Source organism: Hemitrygon akajei, chromosome 14 (assembly GCF_048418815.1).
Source record: "Hemitrygon akajei chromosome 14, sHemAka1.3, whole genome shotgun sequence".
Classification (NCBI taxonomy): Eukaryota; Metazoa; Chordata; class Chondrichthyes; order Myliobatiformes; family Dasyatidae; genus Hemitrygon; species Hemitrygon akajei.
In genome coordinates, this window is record NC_133137.1 from 34,999,377 (window position 1) to 35,020,204 (window position 20,828).

The window sequence follows — 20,828 nt, forward strand, 5'->3', positions numbered from 1 at the left end:
TCGAATTACCAGATGAATGAGTAGACTTTGCAGTTCTGCAAGTCTGTATCTTTACTGATGCTTTGCTGCAAATGCTTGTGTGCTTGCTGGAGGGTGCAGATAGTTTTTTGCGGGTGAGGGAGGGGGTCGTCGCTTTGTTGCTGCTTATGTGTGGGGGGGAGCTGGGGGGCTTTGGGGTTTTAACATTTAACTGTCATTCATTCTTTGGGGACTCCTCTGTTTTTGTGGATGTTTGCAAAGAAAAAGAATTTCAGGATGTATATTGTATACATTTCTCTGACATTATACAGATCGAGGTATTTAAAATGTTGAGAGGGATAGATAGAGTTGACGTGAATAGGCTGTTTCCATTGAGAGTAGGGGAGATTCAAACGAGAGGACATGATTTGAGAGTTAGGGGGCAAAAGTTTAAGGGAAACACGAGGGGGTATTTCTTTACTCAGAGAGTGATAGCTGTGTGGAATGAGCTTCCTGTAGAAGTAGTAGAGGCCAGTTCAGTTGTGTCATTTAAGGTAAAATTGGATAGGTATATGGACAGGAAAGGAGTGGAGGGTTATGGGCTGAGTGCGGGTAGGTGGGACTAGGTGAGATTAAGAGTTCGGCACGGACTAGGAGGGCCGGAATGGCCTGTTTCCGTGCTGTGATTGTTATATGGTTATTAAATGTACCTATTGAAACCTGTTGAATTTATTTTAAGATATATAAGTATTTACATCTGAAGATATTTTTACAGCCTTAAATTTAATGTTTGATTTCTTTATGCCATGTATATTTACCAGAGATAACAGGGATAACCATGGAATGCAAACCAGCAAGCTATTAGTGCCTTCAAGACAAGAACAAACAAATACATGGAAAACATCCACTATTTAAATAATTATACTTTAATCTTTCTAAAAAGGATATGCTGATTTAGGACTATTTTCCAGTGTACGCAGGGGAGAAAAGATCAGAAGGTCCTACCACCATTCACCCAAAGATTCTGAAAACTTGTCAAATCCTCTGAGCAATCAGCAACTTAACCATGGTATCAAGAAGGTTGGCAAGTAACTGCAGAGAAAAGAATGCGGCCTCTTTACAGCTGGTTGAAAGAATGGTAACATGATCAGAGAATAAAATGCTGAGGGATTATGTAAAAATTCTGAGGCGACAGACCATATTACAAAGCAATATAACACACACATGACTAATTTCACTTGTGTACATTATGAGCTTAAAGAACCGTTGAGCGATTGTTCAGTGCTTCTGTGTGGTGCCTCTCTGTTTTAGTTCATACTTAGCAACCAATGTCCTATGAACCTCATCTGGCCCATCGGCAAGTCGCAATGCACGTGCCCAGCCATAAAACCAAGCTAATGGGTAGTCACTGCTGAGCCCAGCTGCTCCAAAGGCCTGGAAGATATAGAAATAAAGAGTCAGTGCTGGTTCCTTAAGGCCGTTTTAGCCAGGGGTGTTAGTGGGGACAAGCTCTCACTACCTGTTAACTGCTCCGAATGCTGTGCATCTCAGACAGACTCTGACAACACTTTGTGGCGGGAGCACTCTGCGGATACTTGAAGACTGCTCCTGCCACAATCGTTGCTGATTTCATTTGACACAAATGATACATATGACAAATAAAGCTAACCTTTAAAAAAAACAGGGAAATCACTGAGAGAACAAGGAATAAATGAAGTAAATGGCAGAAACACTATCTTCTGGCTGGAGGTGTTCATGTTTGTGCATAATAATCAAGCAATCCCCAGATCAATATGGAACTACTCTGTCATTAAAAGAATGCTATCCGATAACTTACCCATGACTAAAAAAATCTGAATTAAATTGGACAGATCAGAGTGTTACAGCTTCGCAGTTTTTGTTTTGGCTTCCTTGTATCATGCAAATTTTGATCCTGGAATGCACAACCTCCAAATTGGGGCAGCACTAGTGGTTAGTACGATGCTTTGTAATAGAGGCAACCTGGATTCAACCCCTGCCGCTGCCTGTAAGGAGTTTGTACATTCTCCCCATGACCACATGGGTTTCCTCCGGGTGCTCCGGTTTCCTCCCACATTCCAAAGACGTATCGGTTGGTTGGTTAATTGGTTATTGTAAACTGTCCTGTGATTAAGCTAGGGTTAAATCGGGGGTTGTTGGGTGGTGCGGCTCGAAGGTGCCAGAAGGGTCTATTCCACGCTGTACGTCAATAAGTAAATAACCTTAAACTCAGCCTGAGTTTCTTAATCAAAGCTTCAATACATTTTCCAGGTGCTTTAAGGAAGGGATAAACTTGATCCACATAAACCTTTAGTACTTTTACTCAAAGGAGGAAAGAACATACCTTACCAGTCTAGTTTTATCTAGGAGATTAAGGAATTTTTAATTCTTAAAAAATTGGATGCTGTAAATGTGCAAAACAAGTGATGATATTTAAAGGCAACTTTCAATGAGATTTTGTTAAGAAACCCTTTCACCCTAAGCCTTCACAAGAACAAGAAAATCTGCAGATGCTGGAAATCCAAAGCAACACACACAAAATGCTGGAGGAACTCAGCAGGCCAGGCAGCATCTATGGAGAAGAGCAAATAGTCAACATTTCGGGCTGAGACCCTTCATCAGGACTGGAAAGGAAGTGGAGAAGTTAGAGTCAAAAGGTGCGGGAGGGAAGGAAGAAGTACAAAGTGGTAGGTGAGAGGTGAAACCGGGAGAGGGGGAGGGGGAAAAGCTGCAAATAGATTGATGAAAGAAACAAAAGGCTGGAGGAAGGGGAATCTGATAGGAGAGAATAAAAAACCACGGAAGAAAGGGAAGGGGGAGGAGCACTAAAGGGAGGTGATAAGGTGAGAGAGGGAAACAGGAATGGGGAATGGAAAAGGGGGGCATTTACAGGAAGTTAAAGAAATTGATGTTCATACCATCAGGTTGGAGGCCACCCAGACCAAATATTAGGTGTTGCTCCTCCAACCCGAGTGTGGCCTCACCCTGGCAGTAGAGGAGGCCATGGGCTGACATGTCAGAATGGGAATGGGAAGCAGAATTGAAAAGGGTGGCCACCGAGAAATCCCGCTTTCTGTGGTGGATAGAGCGAACGTGCTCGCCGAAGTAGTCTCCCAATCGAAGGCTTACACAATCACTTTAAGCATTGATTGAACCCAGGTAATAAAAAGAAAAATTATCATTTTCTCTAGGATTTACTTTGATGCAAAAGGGCTAAAGCTTGAATGAAAGAATAGAAATATCAATTGATTAGTTCTTGTACTCACTCACCTGGATGGCACGATCAATAACTTTCAATGCCATACTTGGTACTAGCATTTTAATCATGGAGATTTCCGAAGCTGCTTCCTGCAGTGACAAACAAACAAACGTTCACAAAACTGTGCTTCAAACATTAACAAGAAACAGGAAGATTGTTTGCAATACACAAGGTTATTCATGTAGGAGAAAATTACCCTGGTAGATACTGAACAACTAACCATCTTTAATCCATTAAGAAGCAGCAATAACTTACAAATAAACATCTTAACTAATGAACAATATCATTACATTGCTAAAAATTTTAAATGAGTTGTACCGTACAAGGGATATGGCCCCGCAATTGTAATTTTTGGTTCATTATTATATGTTTTTTATTTTATTGAGATATACCCTTCCGGCCTTTGAGCTGTGCCGCCAGCAAACCCCCAATTTAGCCCTAGTTAATCACGGGACAATTTAGAATGACCAATTAACTTACCCGGTATGTTTTGGAGTGTGGGAGGAAACCACAGCACCCAGAGTAAACCCACAAACTCTTTACAGATCGTGGTGGGAAATGAACCCCGGTCACTGGCCTTGCAAAGCATTGTGCTACCCACTATGCTACTATGCCACCCAAGTGTATTGAGATACAGTGAAAAGCTTGTCTTGCATACTGTTCATACAGACCTTACACGGTGCATTGAGCGAGAACAATGCAGAATAAAGTGTAACAGCTACTGAGAAAATGCAGTGCAGGTAAACAATAACGTGCAAGAACACAACGAGGTAGATTGTGAGGTATGATGTGGGTGATTTTGGTTTCTACATAGCTATGACTGTTCTTGGTGAATTTCTGCCAAAGTGGTTTGCCTTGCCTTCTTCTGGATAATGTCCATTAGACCATAAGACATAGGAGCAGAATTAGGTCATTCAGCCCATCGAGTCCACTACGCCATTTCATCATGGCGGATCCCGGATCCCATTCAACCCCATGCACCCACCCTCTCAACATATCCCTTGATGACCTGACTAATCAGGAATCTATTGACTTCTGCTTTAAAAATACCCACGGACTTGGCCTCCACTGCTGCCTGTGACATAGCATTCCACAGATACACCACTCTTTGGCTAAAAAAATTCCTCCTTACTTCTGTTCTAAAGGGCGCTCCTTAATTCTGAGGCTGTCCCGCCACCAGAGGAAACATTAGAAGATGGGCAACCCCAGCCATTATCAATACTCTTCAGAGATTGTCTGTCTGGCATCAGTGGTCACATAACCAGGACTTCTGATCTGCACCAGCTCCTCATACGATCATCCACTACCTGCTCCCATGGCTTCATGGGACCCTGATCGGAGGGGAGAGGGTTTGCTAAGCAGGAGCTACACCTTGCCCAAGGGTGACCAGCAGGCTAGCAGAGGGAAGGAGCGCCTTACACCTCCTCTGGTAGAGACATACTGTATCTCCACCCAATACTAAGGAAACATTTAATAGTCTTATTTGCTTCATCCAGAAATGATGCTTTCTATAGTGCATTGATATAAATTAGTAAGGGTTGATGGGAACACGCCAGATTTCTTTACTCCTTTGAGGAAGTAGAGGCTTGGTGAGCTCTATTGGATATGGTATCTCTGTAGGTGGACCAGCACAGGTTTTCGGAGATGTTCACCCCTAGGAATTTGAATGGTCTTAATCGGATGATGTCACTTAGTAATATCTTACTAAGTGATGTGATCATGCTCAAATATAGGCCCAGCATGTGAAACTTGTGCTTGTTTTTTGCTGCACAAATACTCAATTCTGGGTCGAAGTTGAGATAAGTACACACAGATTTCACCTTCAACTGAAATGACATGATTTCTATCCTTGCTCTTGATGCAAGAAACAGCTTGCTCACACATGTAGGAAGTTGAAAACTGCAGCAAAATGGTCATTGTTTTCCTATGAATGGCAGGATACTCTTCTTCCACAGAAATCCACAATTTACCCAGGAGCAGGTCAGTAAATCTCATCTTGAGTGCATGATCAGACTGCAGCTCACAAAGTTCTTCCTCTTCTCAGGCTGAGCAGAAGATTCAGAGAAAGGGTCCCTCACCAAGTCATACACGTGTTGAAAGGGAGGAAAATACTGATTGATTTTGTTCTGCAGTTCTTCCGGTGGTTTTCAATAAAACTCCAGATGTTCTAACATCCTTCCTCACTGTCAAGCCCAAGTAGCACCAGATTTTTCCAAAGATTCAGTTTCCTTTTAAATCCAAAAATCATTCTCTCCAGGGCCTTGCAGAGACTTGTTCAACTGGTTCATATGATGTAAAATATCTGCTACGTAGGCTAGTTTCTGCAGCCATTCTTCATCTTCAAAGCACTCAGCAAAATTTAGGCTATTATTTTCTTGAAAGTACTCCTGCAGTTCATCCTTTCAGCTCAAACACCCTGTAAACAATTCTTTTCTGCTAAGCCACTGATTTCTGCATGTAGCAGATTAGTGTGCTCTTTGTCCAGGTTTTCTCACAGTTTTTTTTAACACATTCTTGAGTGAACTGGTCTTTGTTTAATAAAGTTATCTATTTTTGTAGCATCATCCAGAACTTTTTTCATTTCTTCTCAAAGAGTTTTTGACATCAGCAGCTCTCTGTGAAGAAAGTAGTGTGTTTTGATAATGTCAGGATTTCCTTTTTAAGAGAAACAAAACCTCTGATGGAGCCAACCATTGATGGGGCACCATCAGTACAGATACCAACACAGTTCCTCCAAGACAGACCTTTTGTTTCCAGATATGAAGACAAAACATTAACTATATCTTGGCCTTTGCTTGTTTTGAGCAGCTCTTTGCAACAGAAACATTTTCCTGAATTTTACCATCATTTACAAATCTTACAAATGCTACAACATGGCATTTATTGGTGAAATCTGTTGACTCATCAACCTGGATAGAGAAGCTGCTGTTTTTCAGTTTATCACACAAAAGCACTTCAGCATCATGTAACATGTGATTGATACAATGACTTATCATACGGCTTGAGAATTACGGTAAACCTTTTTAGTTTCTTGTACTACATCTTGTCCTAGCATTTTACCCACTATAATTTTACATGCTGGCATTATTAGGTTCTCACCAACTGTGCGACTTTTCCTTTTCTGGATAATAAGTTCTGCTACTGAATAACGTGCTTCCTGAATCCTTTTACTGACTGTGACATTATTAACAAAAGCTTTACTGTTTGTCTTGAGATTCCAATAGTCTTTTAAAATAATCAGCACTTTTAACTGTCATATGGCTGTGATTTGTAGTTAAGTGTCTTTTCAATTTTGCTGGAGTGGAGCCTTTGCCACAGACTAGGCACAATGGAACAGGATCACTTGTATCACCAGTCCATGTAAAACCCATTGAACAGTAGCTTTCATTGTGAAAACGGACTTTTTTGTGTCTGTTGTTGCTCTAGTGCAGTGAAATGACTCAGAAGATTGTAATTCTTCATCACTAACCTTATCAGAATTGGCTGTCAGCCTAGGGCTAGAATCCATCTCACACTTTCTCTTCAAAAATTGCCACACTGGACTGTCTTTAGACTGAAAATTTCCCTCCAATTTTCTGCTACATCGGTAGAGTTTGTTTGCTACCATAAGTCAGTTGGCAGTGCCTTTAAGGGAAATTGGGGGAGGTAATTTGTGAGGGAGAGGCTGACATCACAGCCCAAGTTGGGCGAGTCTATTCAATGCTCGGAAAACGCACTTCACGCTTCTCAACAGCCTACCCTCCTCCCCTCCATGCAACACAGCTCTCACCAATTATCAATGGCCTTCCCCATCTCGCATCGACAACTGAGAATGGACTCAACCAAATAAACATGGTCCTCCTGCGCACTGCCGTACTGGGCTGAGAGACCTCCAACAAGATTGCAAACAGGTCTGCTCAGTCACTGCCCACCATTGCAAGCACTAGCATCGCACATCAAACTAAGTTAAAAAAAAGTTTAATTTTTTTTTAATCACGATCTCTCACAGAATCCCAAGTGTCCTGCTGCAGATCCTAGTGTTTCGCGGAACCACAGTTGAGGAACCCAGTTCTGGGGTCAAGGCGTAAAGCACAGTACCAACAGTCACACTCAGCACTGCACAAAGTACATATACCAGTAAGATACAGTCACACAATAAAGTAGTCCACGAATCTGAAATTGAATACAAAGCAGCTTGTCGTCTGCTGAGTGAACACTGGGGGCAGCACCAACCCCAGCTTGGACACTGTGTCACACTACCTCTGACACCCCTCTCCTGGACAGCTGGAAACAGGCAACACCATGGCTTGAGGCCTGGTGACTACAGACTACATCTCTTCCCTGAACTTCCGCTTCCTCCTCTTGCTTGGCACTTCTTAAAATCCAGCTCTATCAACCGGCATTTAAACATCCACTCAAACCTCTTCATATATGCCTCATTTTTGTTTCGTCTGATAATATTTCTGAGAATCACCTTGTGAAGTTATATTATGTTAACATCACTACAGAAATTTTAAATGGTTGTTATTTTTATCATTAGTGTCAGTGAGGCCACATTACAACATAACATGACGTAATTGTAAAAAAAACAAGACCCACCTCATTCTGTTTAGACTAAAATGAGATACAAATGGATTACCTTCAGTGAGTCATTACCTTGTTTCCCACAGAGTCTATCAGATGGGCAGTTCGAAGCACCAGCAACCGTGCTTGCTCAATCTCAACCCTGGAGTTAGCAATGTCCATCTTGATAGTGCCTTGTTCAGCTAATGTCTTTCCAAAGGCCACTCTTGTCTTTACCTGCATACAGGTGGTGGGAAGTTAGAAAACAAATTCCCACCAAGGCTTTGGGCCTACTCCAGGAATTTGGATCGAAGGACTCAGTTCAGTTCGGAATGCTGTTGTTGTTGTCGCTTGTTTCTATTGTTTGCTTGATTAAATTTGTGTTTTTTTCTCTTTCTCTGAGCATTGGGGTTGGTCTTTTTTTAAATTGGATTCTTTTGGGTTGCTTGCTTTGCAGCTGCCTGGATGCAGACAAGTCTCAAGGTTGTATAATTTACACATTCTTTGATAATAAATATACTTTGAATCTTTGAACTTTAACAGTGGGAATTTAGAAAACAACTTAACAGTCTTTATTGCAATATTGTGTTCCTGTTGTAAAGATGCAGATAGTATCAGCTAAAAGATTACATCCATATATTTTATATTTGTGGGCTGTTTGAATGGAATGTCTAAGCCAAACATTAAGTATAAATCATTCTTCCCATTAATCTATAGATATCAGAACTATTGCTACGAATATTTTTCTTTATAGATACAGCGCAGGAAAAGCACTTCCGGCCCGTTGAGCTCCTAATTATACACGTGACTGATTAACCTACTACCCTGTAAACCAGGGCATGCAGAGGAAACCCATGTGGTCATGGAGAGAATGTACAATTTTTTTAGAGGCAGTGGTGGAATTGAACCCAGTTCACTGGCAATGCAATAGTGTTATGCTAATCCTTATGCTACAGTGCTGCCCCATATAATATCATTAAAAAGACATTATCATTAAATAACCACTAAAAAGAAAGTCAAGGGGTCAAGAACAAGTATTTGCAAATTTCCAAAAGCACAGCTGAGATAATACTTGGTTGAGATACTGAGAGAGTACAACGTTCAATACTGGAAACATTCTGAAAGCTTTTGTCCTCACTGATTAACTGAACTTGGACAACCCATACTCATTCCTCAATCACATCATTTACTCGTGTACAGGGAGAACAGATTAGCCCCGTCACTAAAATTACAGTTCAGAATTGTCCATTTTTATAGCTACTGATCCAATAAAAACTTTGTGCACAGCCGAATCCCATCATTTGCATAAAGTATCAATTCTAATGCAGATTTCAGGTGTTAGTATCAAATAATTACTGAAGACATTATCTTATGTATGGGCCAGGCCATTTGTTAGATTTTTCCCTGTAACAGTAAAGCATCGTTATCATTATGTGCTGTGACAGAGGTGATCATGGTCTATGACAGTAATTGTTCTCAGCAAATTCTACAGAAGTGGTTTGCCATTGCCTTCTTCTGGGCAGTGTCTTTACAAGACAGGTGACCCCGGCCATTATCAATACTCTTCAGAGATTGTCTGCCTGGTGTCAGTGGTCGCATAACCAGGTCTTGTGATATGCACCAGGGGCTCATACGACCACCCCCCACCTGCTCCAAAGGCTTCACTTGACTCTGACTGGGGTCTAAGCAGGTGCTACATCTTACCCAAGGGTGAAATGCAGGCTAGCAGAGGGAAGGAGCTCCTTACACCTCCCTTAGTAGAGGTGTATCTCCAGTCCGCCACCCAGCAACAGTACAGACCATTTTCAATTAAATTCTGCACCTTTTACCTTTTTACTTTCCTGCTGGGGGCCAAACATTTGAACTGGGTTACATGAAAGAGCAAGAGGAGAGGAAGATGGAAAGACATTTTATACCATTTTTATTATGCGTTTATATAATTCAAAATAATACTCACATACCCTGTATTATGATACTATTATAATTATTTATTATTATAAAACAATACTCTGACCTAAAGGATGAGGTTTTATGGCAGTAAAAATATTGAGGATTACAAGTAATTGTCCAATAGTTAGAAATGCACAACAATCTTTTTGATCTGCCTGGTGACCTTGCATCCTAGGTTTGAACGGAAAGGTTTTACAAAAGAAAGTTAGGCTTGCAAGGGCTACGTTCAGCCACAGTGAGTGCACAATGTCTGCACACTGTCACTGTCATCTTGACTCATGCCTTACTGAACTTTCACACTTATCCTTGGGCATCAACTCTTGTAAACAGGATGATCAAGTGCCTTAGTTACAAGTTTCTTTTCTAAGCAATGTCAGATTTCACTTCAACACTTCCAAGTAGAACATCCCGAATATCCTCATGACAGGACACTCAGTCTCTCCAGCTTTCTTACTTCACCAACATTGTAATTTTGTTGGAAACCTGGTCAGTTTCTGCACCTATTAAACTGCTCGCCTAACTTCACTGATTCCTCACTTCGCCTTTTGTTAGCCTGTCAAAAGATGGCATGATAATGCTTTTGTCAAACGTGGTTAAGGAAGCCATAAACTCACCACAGAGACGCAGAAGAAATAAAAATAAAAATGTAAGCCACATCTTACTGCAGCACCACAAAGTTTTAAAAATCTTATCATATAGTTTTTCATATTGTTACATCACTAAATGTTCAGAATACAACCAAACAGCAACAAACTAAATGGGTTTGTGCATAAAATAGGTGTACCTAAACAGGTGGGTGGCGAGGTAGGGTTATGTCTCTACTAAAGGAGGTGTAAGGTGCTTCTTACCTCTGCTAGCCTGAGGTCACCCGTGGGCAGGTGTAGCACCTGCTTAGGTCCCCCGATTGGGGGTCACATGAAGCCACAGGAGCAGGTAGTGAATGGTCGCATGAGCAACCGGTACATATCTCAAGTCCTGGTTATGTGACCACTGACACCAGGCAGATAATTTCTGAAGAGTATTGATATTGGCTGGGGTCACCCATCTTGTAAAGACACTGCTCAGAAGAAAGCAAAGGCAATCCACTTCTGTGGAAAAATCTGCTAAGAACAATCATGATCATGGAAAGATCACGATTGCCAGCATCATATAAAACGGCACATAATGAACAAACCTAAAAGGGAATCCCTGGTCTAGATCAGACCGAAGGTGTATTGATGATTAACCTCTCTCTCCATCAGATACTCACCCGTTCCTTCATAAGTTCCAAAGCTCGATCAGCATAGCCAATGAGACGCATACAGTGGTGTATCCTTCCTGGCCCGAGTCTACTTTGGGCGATTTCAAACCCTCGTCCACATCCCAACAGAATGTTCTCTTTAGGCACACGAACATTTTCAAACACAATTTCACCGTGACCACCTAGAGTAGATATCAAATGTGGTTTTATAGTCAATCTTTAGCAGTGTCATCTTCTCTTCTGATCTCATCATTGCATCTGCACTTTCACATTTCTTATTGCTCTGCACCAAACACCCAAGCTCGAAACCTTGATGAGTTTTGATTCTTGTCTGGATAGGTTCCCTAGCTCTTCTTTCAAGTTAAGTTGAGGTGCTTTTTGTCATTTGCACAGGAATGGTGAGGTACAGTTACAATGAAAATCCTCCTTGCATTAGCATCAAAAGTAAGTGAAGTCAGATAACACACAGAACATAAAAATTATACCAGACAGGAAGAGAATAAAAAGGCTTTGGTAAACAAGATATCACTGCGATTAATAACATAATCAAAGACAAGTCATGGTCATGGCAATGCAAGTGGTGGTCCACAGGGTTCCATTGCTGAGTTTGGGTTAGGGATGTGTAGGTCCATTCAAAAACCCGATGGTTGTAGGAAAGTAACTGGTGGGACTTCTGGCTTCTGTACCTCGTGCCTGACTGTAGCAGGGAGAAAAGGACATGACCTGGACAGTGAGGATCACTGATGATAGATGTCAGCTTCTAGAGATGCAGCTATGCCCATGATGGACCAAGCTGCATCCACTACTCTCTGCAGACTCTTGCATGGCTGTGCTTTGGAACTGCCATTCCAGGCCATGATGCTGCCATTCAGGATACGCTCAACAGTACATCCACTGAAGTCTGTAGCGTATTTGGTGCCATGCAAAATCGAAGAAAGGTGTTGGCTGGCCTTTTTTGTGATTGCATCTATTGCTGGGCCCAGAGCAGGTCATCTGAGACTTTCCAGACTTCAGAGAGACCTTCTGAGGTCATGGTAATGCAAGATGTGGTCCATCGGATTCCATTGCTGGGATCGGGTTAGGGTTGTACAGGTCCATTATCCCGTATCAGCGGTGAGCTGTCTCACTGGTTCACAGCTGAGCCAGGTGGCTTACAGCAGGTGCTTACAGGACAGGAGGAAGAAATTTGGCTGTTTGTGCGCATACTCCAATTTGAAAGAACTTCCCAGTTACTCCCATGACCCGACACTTTCCTCCATTTCATTCTTTTTCGTATTAGAACTTCTTGAAAAAATTGATGAGGCTACTTCCCTTTGAAATAGAACATCTTGGATCATAATAATTCATTGCCCCCCCCCACCCCCCCAAATCTGTCTCTTGTGAAAGACCTACCCAATCCACTCAGTCATAACCCATCTTGTTGCCCAGAACTCCTGAGCGCAATAGTGACAGATCACCCATTTAAATGTTGTATCCATCAGGATAAAATAGAGACTAGTCTCCTCTACTTTGTTCCAACTTCAGGAACGGGCCTCTCTTGAATCATTGTGCACTTCCCCACTTTCACACTAGCCACAGTTTCCCTGAAAGAATTTGCATATGACATCAGGAAAGATTTAAAGCTTTGAAAATGGCCACAGGGAAATAAATTGAAAGTAAAGAGAACCATACAAACCTTTCCAATACTAATCACAAGAAACAACAGAACCCATAGAACCAACAGGAAAATCTGGAACCCAACTTCATCTGATATCCGTCACTCCAGAATCAACTGCATCAGTCTGAATGTTCTCCAAATGTAATCAATTACTAGGTTGTCTCTGGGCACACAGCTTGCTTGTCAATATATGACCCTCAGCTGGACAATGCATTTTCATTTCAGTCAGGTAAACCTTGAATAATAGCCTGCCTCACCTGGAAGGTCTTCGAACCCATAAACAGATAAGGGTCGGATAAATTTAATCCCCGGAGTGTCCATTGACACCAGAATCATGGACTGCTGTCTGTATTTATCAGCTTGTGGGTCAGTTTTTCCCATAAATACACAGAGTTTACAGCGAGGATCCAATGCGCCTGTCACAATATAGAAAGGAAAAATATCTTTCATTCAAGGCTAGTGAATCCTACCTAGATGGTTTTAGCTAACAGAGATAAATCATGTTCTAAATTCAAAGTAAATCTATTATCAAAGTACATATGTCACCATATACAAGTCTGAGCTTCATTTTCTTGTGGGCATACTCAATAAATCCAAAATGGAATAATAACCATAACAGAATCAATAAAAACTGCATTAACTTCCAGTGTGGAGAAGACAACAAACTGCAAATACAAAAAGAAAGAAATAATAAACAAACAAATAAGTAAATCAATAAATATCAAGAACATGAGATGAAGAGTCCTTGAAAATGAGTCCATAGGTTGTGGGAAGATTTCAATGATGGGGTAAGTGAATTTGAGTGAAGTTATCTCCATTGGTTCAAGAGCCTGATGGCTGAGGGGTGGCAACCTGAACCTGGTGGTACAAGTACTAATGTTCCTGTACCAGCAGCGAGAAGAGAGTGTGGCCTGGGTAATGTAATGTCCAAACTGCTAATATTAATTCAGTGTAAATACCCCTATATTAATATTGCTAGTTTAGAGAAAGACCATGGACTACAAGGAAAAGTCAGTAAAACATAAGTTTACAGTCTATGGCTCAGGATTATAAATGAATGCTACAAATTTCATGCAAGGCAAAGATATCCCAGGTGTTTCTTTTCTTAGCTAAGAAGATATAATGTATGTTTTAAAAAGTAAGAAGTAAATTTAAAGCAAATCTTTCAAATGAATTTGTAGCGGTTACCTGAAAACAAATCCAAACTGCTGAGAGAGTGATTATGGGAACTAACACTTCGTGACAGGCCTCCAAAGGAACTGAGTTCCAACTCACAAAAAAGTACGTTTGATCCTTTATTAGAAAATCAGCAAAGGCAAATGATCTTGTAGCGATAAAAAACTAACAAAACTAAGTTAGTAATATAGTGAAATAAGTGTTCTAATCAGTGTAATTAACTGTAATCAACAAAATAAAATATCACCCCCCCACCCCTGGCTCACCCTCTCTGAACTAGACTAAACTGACTACGACCAAGTGAGAATACGTAACTATACTCATTCACTTCTACCACACCCCAACCCATGCGACAAATTACCCATAATAAGCGTGCAACACAAAATACAATACTGACAGAAAACAGATACAATTCATGCAAAGTGTAATAAGTGGTTATATGAACATGCCATGAAGACTGGTAGAGAAAATAGAAATTACACCTAAATAACAGAATGGGAGACTTCATGGCACAACACATAAAAAAAGTTTACGATTTATTATTGATGATTTTTCTTACAATGGATGGATTAAGGATTGGGATACGCAGGACCATTGTAAACTTAGTACACTTATCTATTTGAGAGTGCATTGCAAAATCGACACACCTGGAGTTGGAGCTGTGCAGGTTGGAGTGAACTATTTGGAGAGGAGAAGACGAGCCAGAGGAATTCTGATGCCCGTCCAACTAACCTGAGTGTGAGGGTGGATTGTTCCAAGTGCCGAGCTGACTTGGAGATGTTGGGAACGGCTTTTTCGGCAGCGAAATCTAGGCCTGGAACAATTCGCCAAGGCAGAGCCCGGGTCCTAATGCGAGGTACAACCCACTGTTTGGACAATTTAAACACCGGTGTCGAGAGTTGGGCTGGTGGGCTCCTCTCTCCTTGACACTAAGGCTGTGAGTCTGCCCCCAGCTGTTGTGCTTCGTGTCTGTGAACTTTGTGACTATTTACCCCGCTAATACAATGAACTGAATACTGAGGCTTCGGGCCTACTCCGGGCTGCCCCGGGGATTTGGATCTAAGGACTCAGTTTGGTTCGGAATGCTGTTTCTCGCTTCTATTGTTTGCATGATTTGTGTTTTTTGTGCAGCAGTGGTTGTTCTTTTTTTAAATTGGATTCTTTTGGGTCTCTTGCCTTGTGGCTGCCTGTAAGCAAACAAATCTCAAGGTTGTATAATTTATACATTCTTTGATAATAAATGTACTTTGAATATTTGACTTTATATCCCCTCAGTTTACACACTTTATGGATTAGTTGGATGGAGCATGAGTTGAACTTGGGTTATTAACTCACACCACCAGGTTCAGTATCAGTTATCATCCGTCAGCTATCAGGCTCTTAAACCAGTGGGGATAACTTCACTCAACTTCACTTGTCCGATCACTGAAATATTCCCACAACCTATGGACTCACTTTCAGGACTTGTCATTTCATGTTCTTGGTATTTATTATTTATTTATTATTATTATTTCTTTCTTTCTGTACTTGCACACAGGTTTGTGCAGTCTTTCACTGGGCAGCATGGTGGTGTAGTAGCTAGCACAATGCTTTACAGCAGCAGCATTGTAACCAAATGAGGTTTGATGAAAGTTGACACATTAGGTAAGTTAGTGGTCAACACCAAGTGGATATAAAGTAATATGGAAATACTCAAAGAAAGTTTAATAAAAAACAAAATTAGTGAGATCAATATGTTGGAATTGGATGTTTTTAAATATTTTTATATTAGTTGAATCAATGCAAGAATAAAATCATAGTTTCAAGCATAGTTTTTTTTACTGACATAATTAGTATTTTTATCAAATTCACATATTTTTCACAGTATGCGGTGGTTCGTTCTCCACCTACTGGCAGAAGGCAGTATAGCAGTTACATATGCCTTTTTTGTTGTTTAATTGGCTCAGTGTTAGCACATCATACAATTGTTTTAATTATGTAGCCTATTAACTGCTATATCTCTATCTGAAGAATTTCTGTTTTTCAAGTAGAAAGGTGATAAATTTTTCAAAGGTGCCATCTTCTTTAAATTGAATCTATTGAATCTCTTTAATAAAAACACAAAATGCTGGCAGAACTCAGCAGGCCAGACAACATCTATGGGAGAAGGTAGTGACGATGTTTCGGGCCGAAACCCTTTGCCCCCCCATAGATACTGTCTGGCCTGCTGAGTTCTGCCAGCATTTTGTGTTTTTATTTATTTCCAGCACCTGCAGATTCACTCGTGTTGCATTTGAATCTCTTTAATCTCTGCTTTGCTTCTCAGCTCCTCACTTAGTTTCAAACACTCTGTATCTTTGTTTAAACTTTAAGATAAACAATAGTGAAGAATGAAAGTTTCTCGCTCATTTCTGAACTCCTAAAGAACCCAGAGTTTGAAAATAACTGAGATCTGACAAGTTACGAGGAAGTAGTTACGAGGAATGTTGACGAGGGTAAGGCAGTGGATGTAGTCTATATGGACTTCAGCAAGGCCTTTGACAAAGTTCCACATGGAAGGTTAGTTAAGAAGGTTCAGTCGTTAGGTATTAGTGCTGGAGTAATAAAATGGATTCAACAGTGGCTAGATGGGAGATGCCAGAGAGTAGTGGTGGATAATTGTTTATCGGGATGGAGGCCGGTGACTAGCGGGGTGCCTCAGGGATCTGTTTTGGGCCCAATGTTGTTTGTAATATACATAAATGATCTGGATGATGGGGTGGTAAATTGGATTAGTAAGTATGCTGATGATACTAAGGTAGGAGGTGTTGTGGATAATGAGGTGGGTTTTCAAAGCTTGCAGGGAGATTTATGCCGGTTAGAAGAATGGGCTGAACGTTGGCAGATGGAGTTTAATGCTGAGAAGTGTGAGGTTCTACATTTTGGCAGGAATAATCCAAATAGAACATACAGGGTAAATGGTAGGGCATTGAGGAATGCAGTGGAACAGAGAGATCTAGGAATAACAGTGCATAGTTCCCTGAAGGTGGAGTCTCATGTTGATAGGGTGGTGAAGAAGGCTTTTGGAACGCTGGCCTTTATAAATCAGAGCATTGAGTACAGAAGTTGGGATGTAATGTTAAAATTGTACAAGGCATTGGTAAGGCCAAATTTGGAATATTGTGTACAGTTCTGGTCACCGAATTATAGGAAAGATATCAATAAATTAGAGAGAGTGCAGAGACGATTTACTAGGATGTTACCAGGGTTTCAGCACTTAAGTTACAGAGAAAGGTTGAACAAGTTAGGTCTCTATTCATTGGAGCGTAGAAGGTTGAGGGGGGATTTGATCGAGGTATTTAAAATGTTGAGAGGGATAGATAGAGTTGACGTGAATAGGCTGTTTCCATTGAGAGTAGGGGAGATTCAAACGAGAGGACATGATTTGAGAGTTAGGGGGCAAAAGTTTAAGGGAAACACGAGGGGGTATTTCTTTACTCAGAGAGTGATAGCTGTGTGGAATGAGCTTCCTGTAGAAGTAGTAGAGGCCAGATCAGTTGTGTCATTTAAGGTAAAATTGGATAGGTATATGGATAGGAAAGGAGTGGAGGGTTATGGGCTGAGTGCGGGTAGGTGGGACTAGGTGAGATTAAGAGTTCGGCACGGACTAGGAGGGCCGGAATGGCCTGTTTCCGTGCTGTGATTGTTATATGGTTATATGGTTAAGTATAGCTCAAGAGAAATATTTCCCCCAAGAACTAAAAATATAAAGCACAATGAATAAGAAAACACAACTGAATACCACAATCACTCACAGAAGAATGAATTTTGATGCTGAACTAGCAATTCCTTATTTGAACCTTAGTTACATTTTGAATCCAAACTGAATAAATGAATCCCCCTCTCGTTGTTCTCACAATGGTGCATTTTTGGGGTTTTGGCCTGAAACGTCGACTATACTTTTTTCTTAGATGGTGCCTGGCCTGCCGAGTTCCTCCAGCATTTTGTGTGTATCGCTGTGCAATTTTCTTACCTGATGTCCACCACTTGTGCCCATTGAGAATATAAAAGTCACCTTCCTCAACAATCGAGGCCTCAATGTTCGTGGCATCTGAAGAGGCAACCTGTACAATTCAGGAAAGTGCAGAGCAAATTAATCTTCAATTCTGAAAATTTCAGGCAAGATAACAATCTTTTACTATCAAAATCCAGAAGATGAGTGATTAACTGTCTTTAATGCCAAAAAATTATTACACCAGTACATTTTAATACATAAAACTTGTAAATATTGTGGATTCTTTTGGGACGATCATTCTAAAAACACTACTAGTTCTTCAGCACAGCTATAACAGAGATGTTCTGACATTGTAAACACAAGAGATACAGTAGATGCTGGAAATCCATAGAAACCCACACAAAATGCTGGAGGAACTCAGCAGGTCAGGCAGCGTCTATGCAAATGAATAAACAGTTGATGTTTGAGCCAGAACCCTTCTTCCGGACTGGAAAGGAAGGGGGGAAGATGCCAGAATAAAAAAGTGGGGTGAGGGGAAGGAGGATAGGTGAAGTCAGGTGGGTGGGGAAGATAAAGGGCTGGAGAGGAAGGAATCTGACAGGAAAGGAGAGTGGACCATAAGAGAAAGGGAAGGAGGAGGATTTGAGCAACATTGTTATGTTGCTGGAACCCTGAACAACAAAAAGGGGCTGTGACCAAGCAGATGGTGAAAAAAATCTTTAACCAGATGCTGATTTAAGATAAAGGAAAAGCACAGGGAAAATTCAATAATTTGCTTTTCTTGGGTACTCTTATGTTGCCCTGAATTTGAAAGATTTGCCAGTGGCTACTGTGAAATGCCCCTCATGGAAGTAGGTGGCAGCGTGGTCTACAATTACAAAGTGTGAATTGGCAGCAAGCAGTTACGAAAGATAGAATAGAGCAAAGCCATTAAAACACAAGAAATTCTGCAGATGCTGGACTTAATGCAGATTGAGCACCTTTGTTCTATTCACCGTAACAGCCAGGATCTCCCATTACCGCACCTCAGGGGTGTGTGCTTAGCCCATTGCTCTACTCTCGATATCTACACATGACTGTGGGGCCAGGCACAGCTCAAATACCAGCTATAAATTTGATGACGATACAACCATTGTTAGTAGGTGGTGATGAGAAGGTTTACAGGAGTGAGATATGCCACCTAGTGGAGTGGTGTCACAGCAACAACCTGGCACTCAACGTCAGCTGATTGTCAACTTCAGCAAGGGTAAGAGGAAGGAACACATACCAATACTCATTGAGGGATCAGAAGTGGTGAGAATGAGCAGTTTCAAGTTTTTGGGTGTCAAGATCTCTGAGGATCTAACCTGGACCTAACATATTGATGTAGTTATAAAGAAGGCAAGACAGCAGCTATACTTCATTAAGAGTTTGAAGGGATTTGGCATGTCAACAAATATACTCAAAAACTTCTATAGTTGTACTGTGGAGAGCATTCTGACAGGCTGCACCACTGTCTGGTAAGGAGGGGCTACTGCACAGGACCGAAAGAAGCTGCAGAAGGTTGTAAATCTAGTCAGCTCCATCTTGGATACTAGCCTACAAAGTATCCAGGACATCTTCAGGGAGCGGTGTCTCAGAAAAGCAGCGTCCATTATTAAGGACCTTCAGCCTCCAGGGCATGTCCTTTTCTCACTGTTACCATCAGGTAGGAGATACAGGAGCCTGAAAGCACACACTCAGCAATTCAGGAACAGCTTCTTCCCCTCTGCCATCCAATTCCTAAATGGACATTGAATCCACGGACAGTATCTCACTTTTTTAAAATATACAGTATTTCTGATTTTGCACTTTTTTAAATCTATTCAATATACGTATACTGTAATTGATATATTTATTTATTTATTATATTTATTATTTTTTTCTCTTCTATGTTATGTTTTTTTTTAACCGGCTGGTGGCGTAGTGACATCAGCGCCAGACTCCGGAGCGAAGGTTCCTGAGTTCGAATCCAGTCGGGCCGCTCCCGGTCACACTTTCCATCTGTGCCGGGTTGAGTGTTGAGCTCGCAACTCGGCCTCGTAAAAAAACACTACGCTGTGAGAAGGATGTGGGGGACCACTCACAGAATCTTTCCTCCAAGACAACCACTTGGAAAAATAAGTGGTCGCTGAGGCTCTGGCAGAGTATGGCACACAAAAAAATTATGTGTTGCATTGAACTGCTGCTGCTAAGTTAATAAATTCCATGTGACATGCCGGTGATAATAAACCTGATTCTGATTCTGGCTACACATGTCATATACACTTCCCATTCCCACACTGGTGTGTCTGTCCACAATGAGACCACATGCAGGTTGGAGGATTAATATTGATGCAATGGCTGAATGGCATCCTTACATGCCATAAGACAATATGAAAAATAATGCAAACAATGTTTGCCTTGCATGCAAAATTACATTTGATTCTTTCATAATGTGAGCATGGCCATCACATGGTGCTTCAGCTTCCTGTTGGCTGAGTCTATATAAAACCATAAGCTATCAGAGCAGAATTACGCCATTTGGCCCATCGAGTCTGCTTCGCCATTTCATCATGGCCGATCCATTTTCCCTCTCAGCCCCAATCTCCTGCCTTTTCCCCATATCCTTTCTTGCCCTGACCAATCAAAAATCTATTAACCTCTGCCTTAAATTTATCCAATGACTTGCCCTCCACAGTTACCTATGACAATGAATTCCACAGATTCACCACTCTCTGGCTAAATAAATCCTTCAACTCCATTCTAATTAAACATCCCTCTACTCTGAGGCTGTGTCCTCTGGTTTTAGACTCCCCCACCATGGGAAATATCCTCTCCATATCCACTCTCATGAGGTTTTTCAACACTCAATCGGTTTTGGTGAGATCCCCCCCCCCACCTTAATTCCCTTATTCTTCTGAATTCCAGTGAGTACAGGCCCAGAGCCATCAAACATTCTTCATATGACAAGTTTTTCAATCCCAGAATCATTCTTGTGAATCTCCTTTGAACCCTCTCCAATATCTTGAATTTAAACTCACTTTGGGCAGATTTA

The 20,828-nt window shown here is 41.2% G+C and overlaps 1 protein-coding gene across 3 annotated transcripts in view; it reads right to left on the bottom strand.

Moving 5' to 3' along the window:
• Positions 1–863: 863 nt before the first annotated feature.
• acad11 (acyl-CoA dehydrogenase family, member 11) overlaps positions 864–20,828 on the bottom strand; it is a 315,908-nt gene continuing 295,943 nt past the window's right edge. The window contains exons 16-21 of one of the 3 annotated variants that reach the window (XM_073065810.1): positions 17,792–17,882; positions 12,882–13,040; positions 10,977–11,149; positions 7,871–8,014; positions 3,247–3,324; positions 864–1,392 (exon numbers count right to left, since the gene is read on the bottom strand). In XM_073065810.1, the coding sequence (XP_072921911.1) occupies positions 1,237–1,392; positions 3,247–3,324; positions 7,871–8,014; positions 10,977–11,149; positions 12,882–13,040; positions 17,792–17,882 (801 nt within the window). In that variant the 3' untranslated portion in view covers positions 864–1,236. The remainder of the gene's footprint in view (positions 1,393–3,246; positions 3,325–7,870; positions 8,015–10,976; positions 11,150–12,881; positions 13,041–17,791; positions 17,883–20,828) is intronic. The other 2 variants (XM_073065811.1, XM_073065812.1) reach the window with 2 other exon arrangements.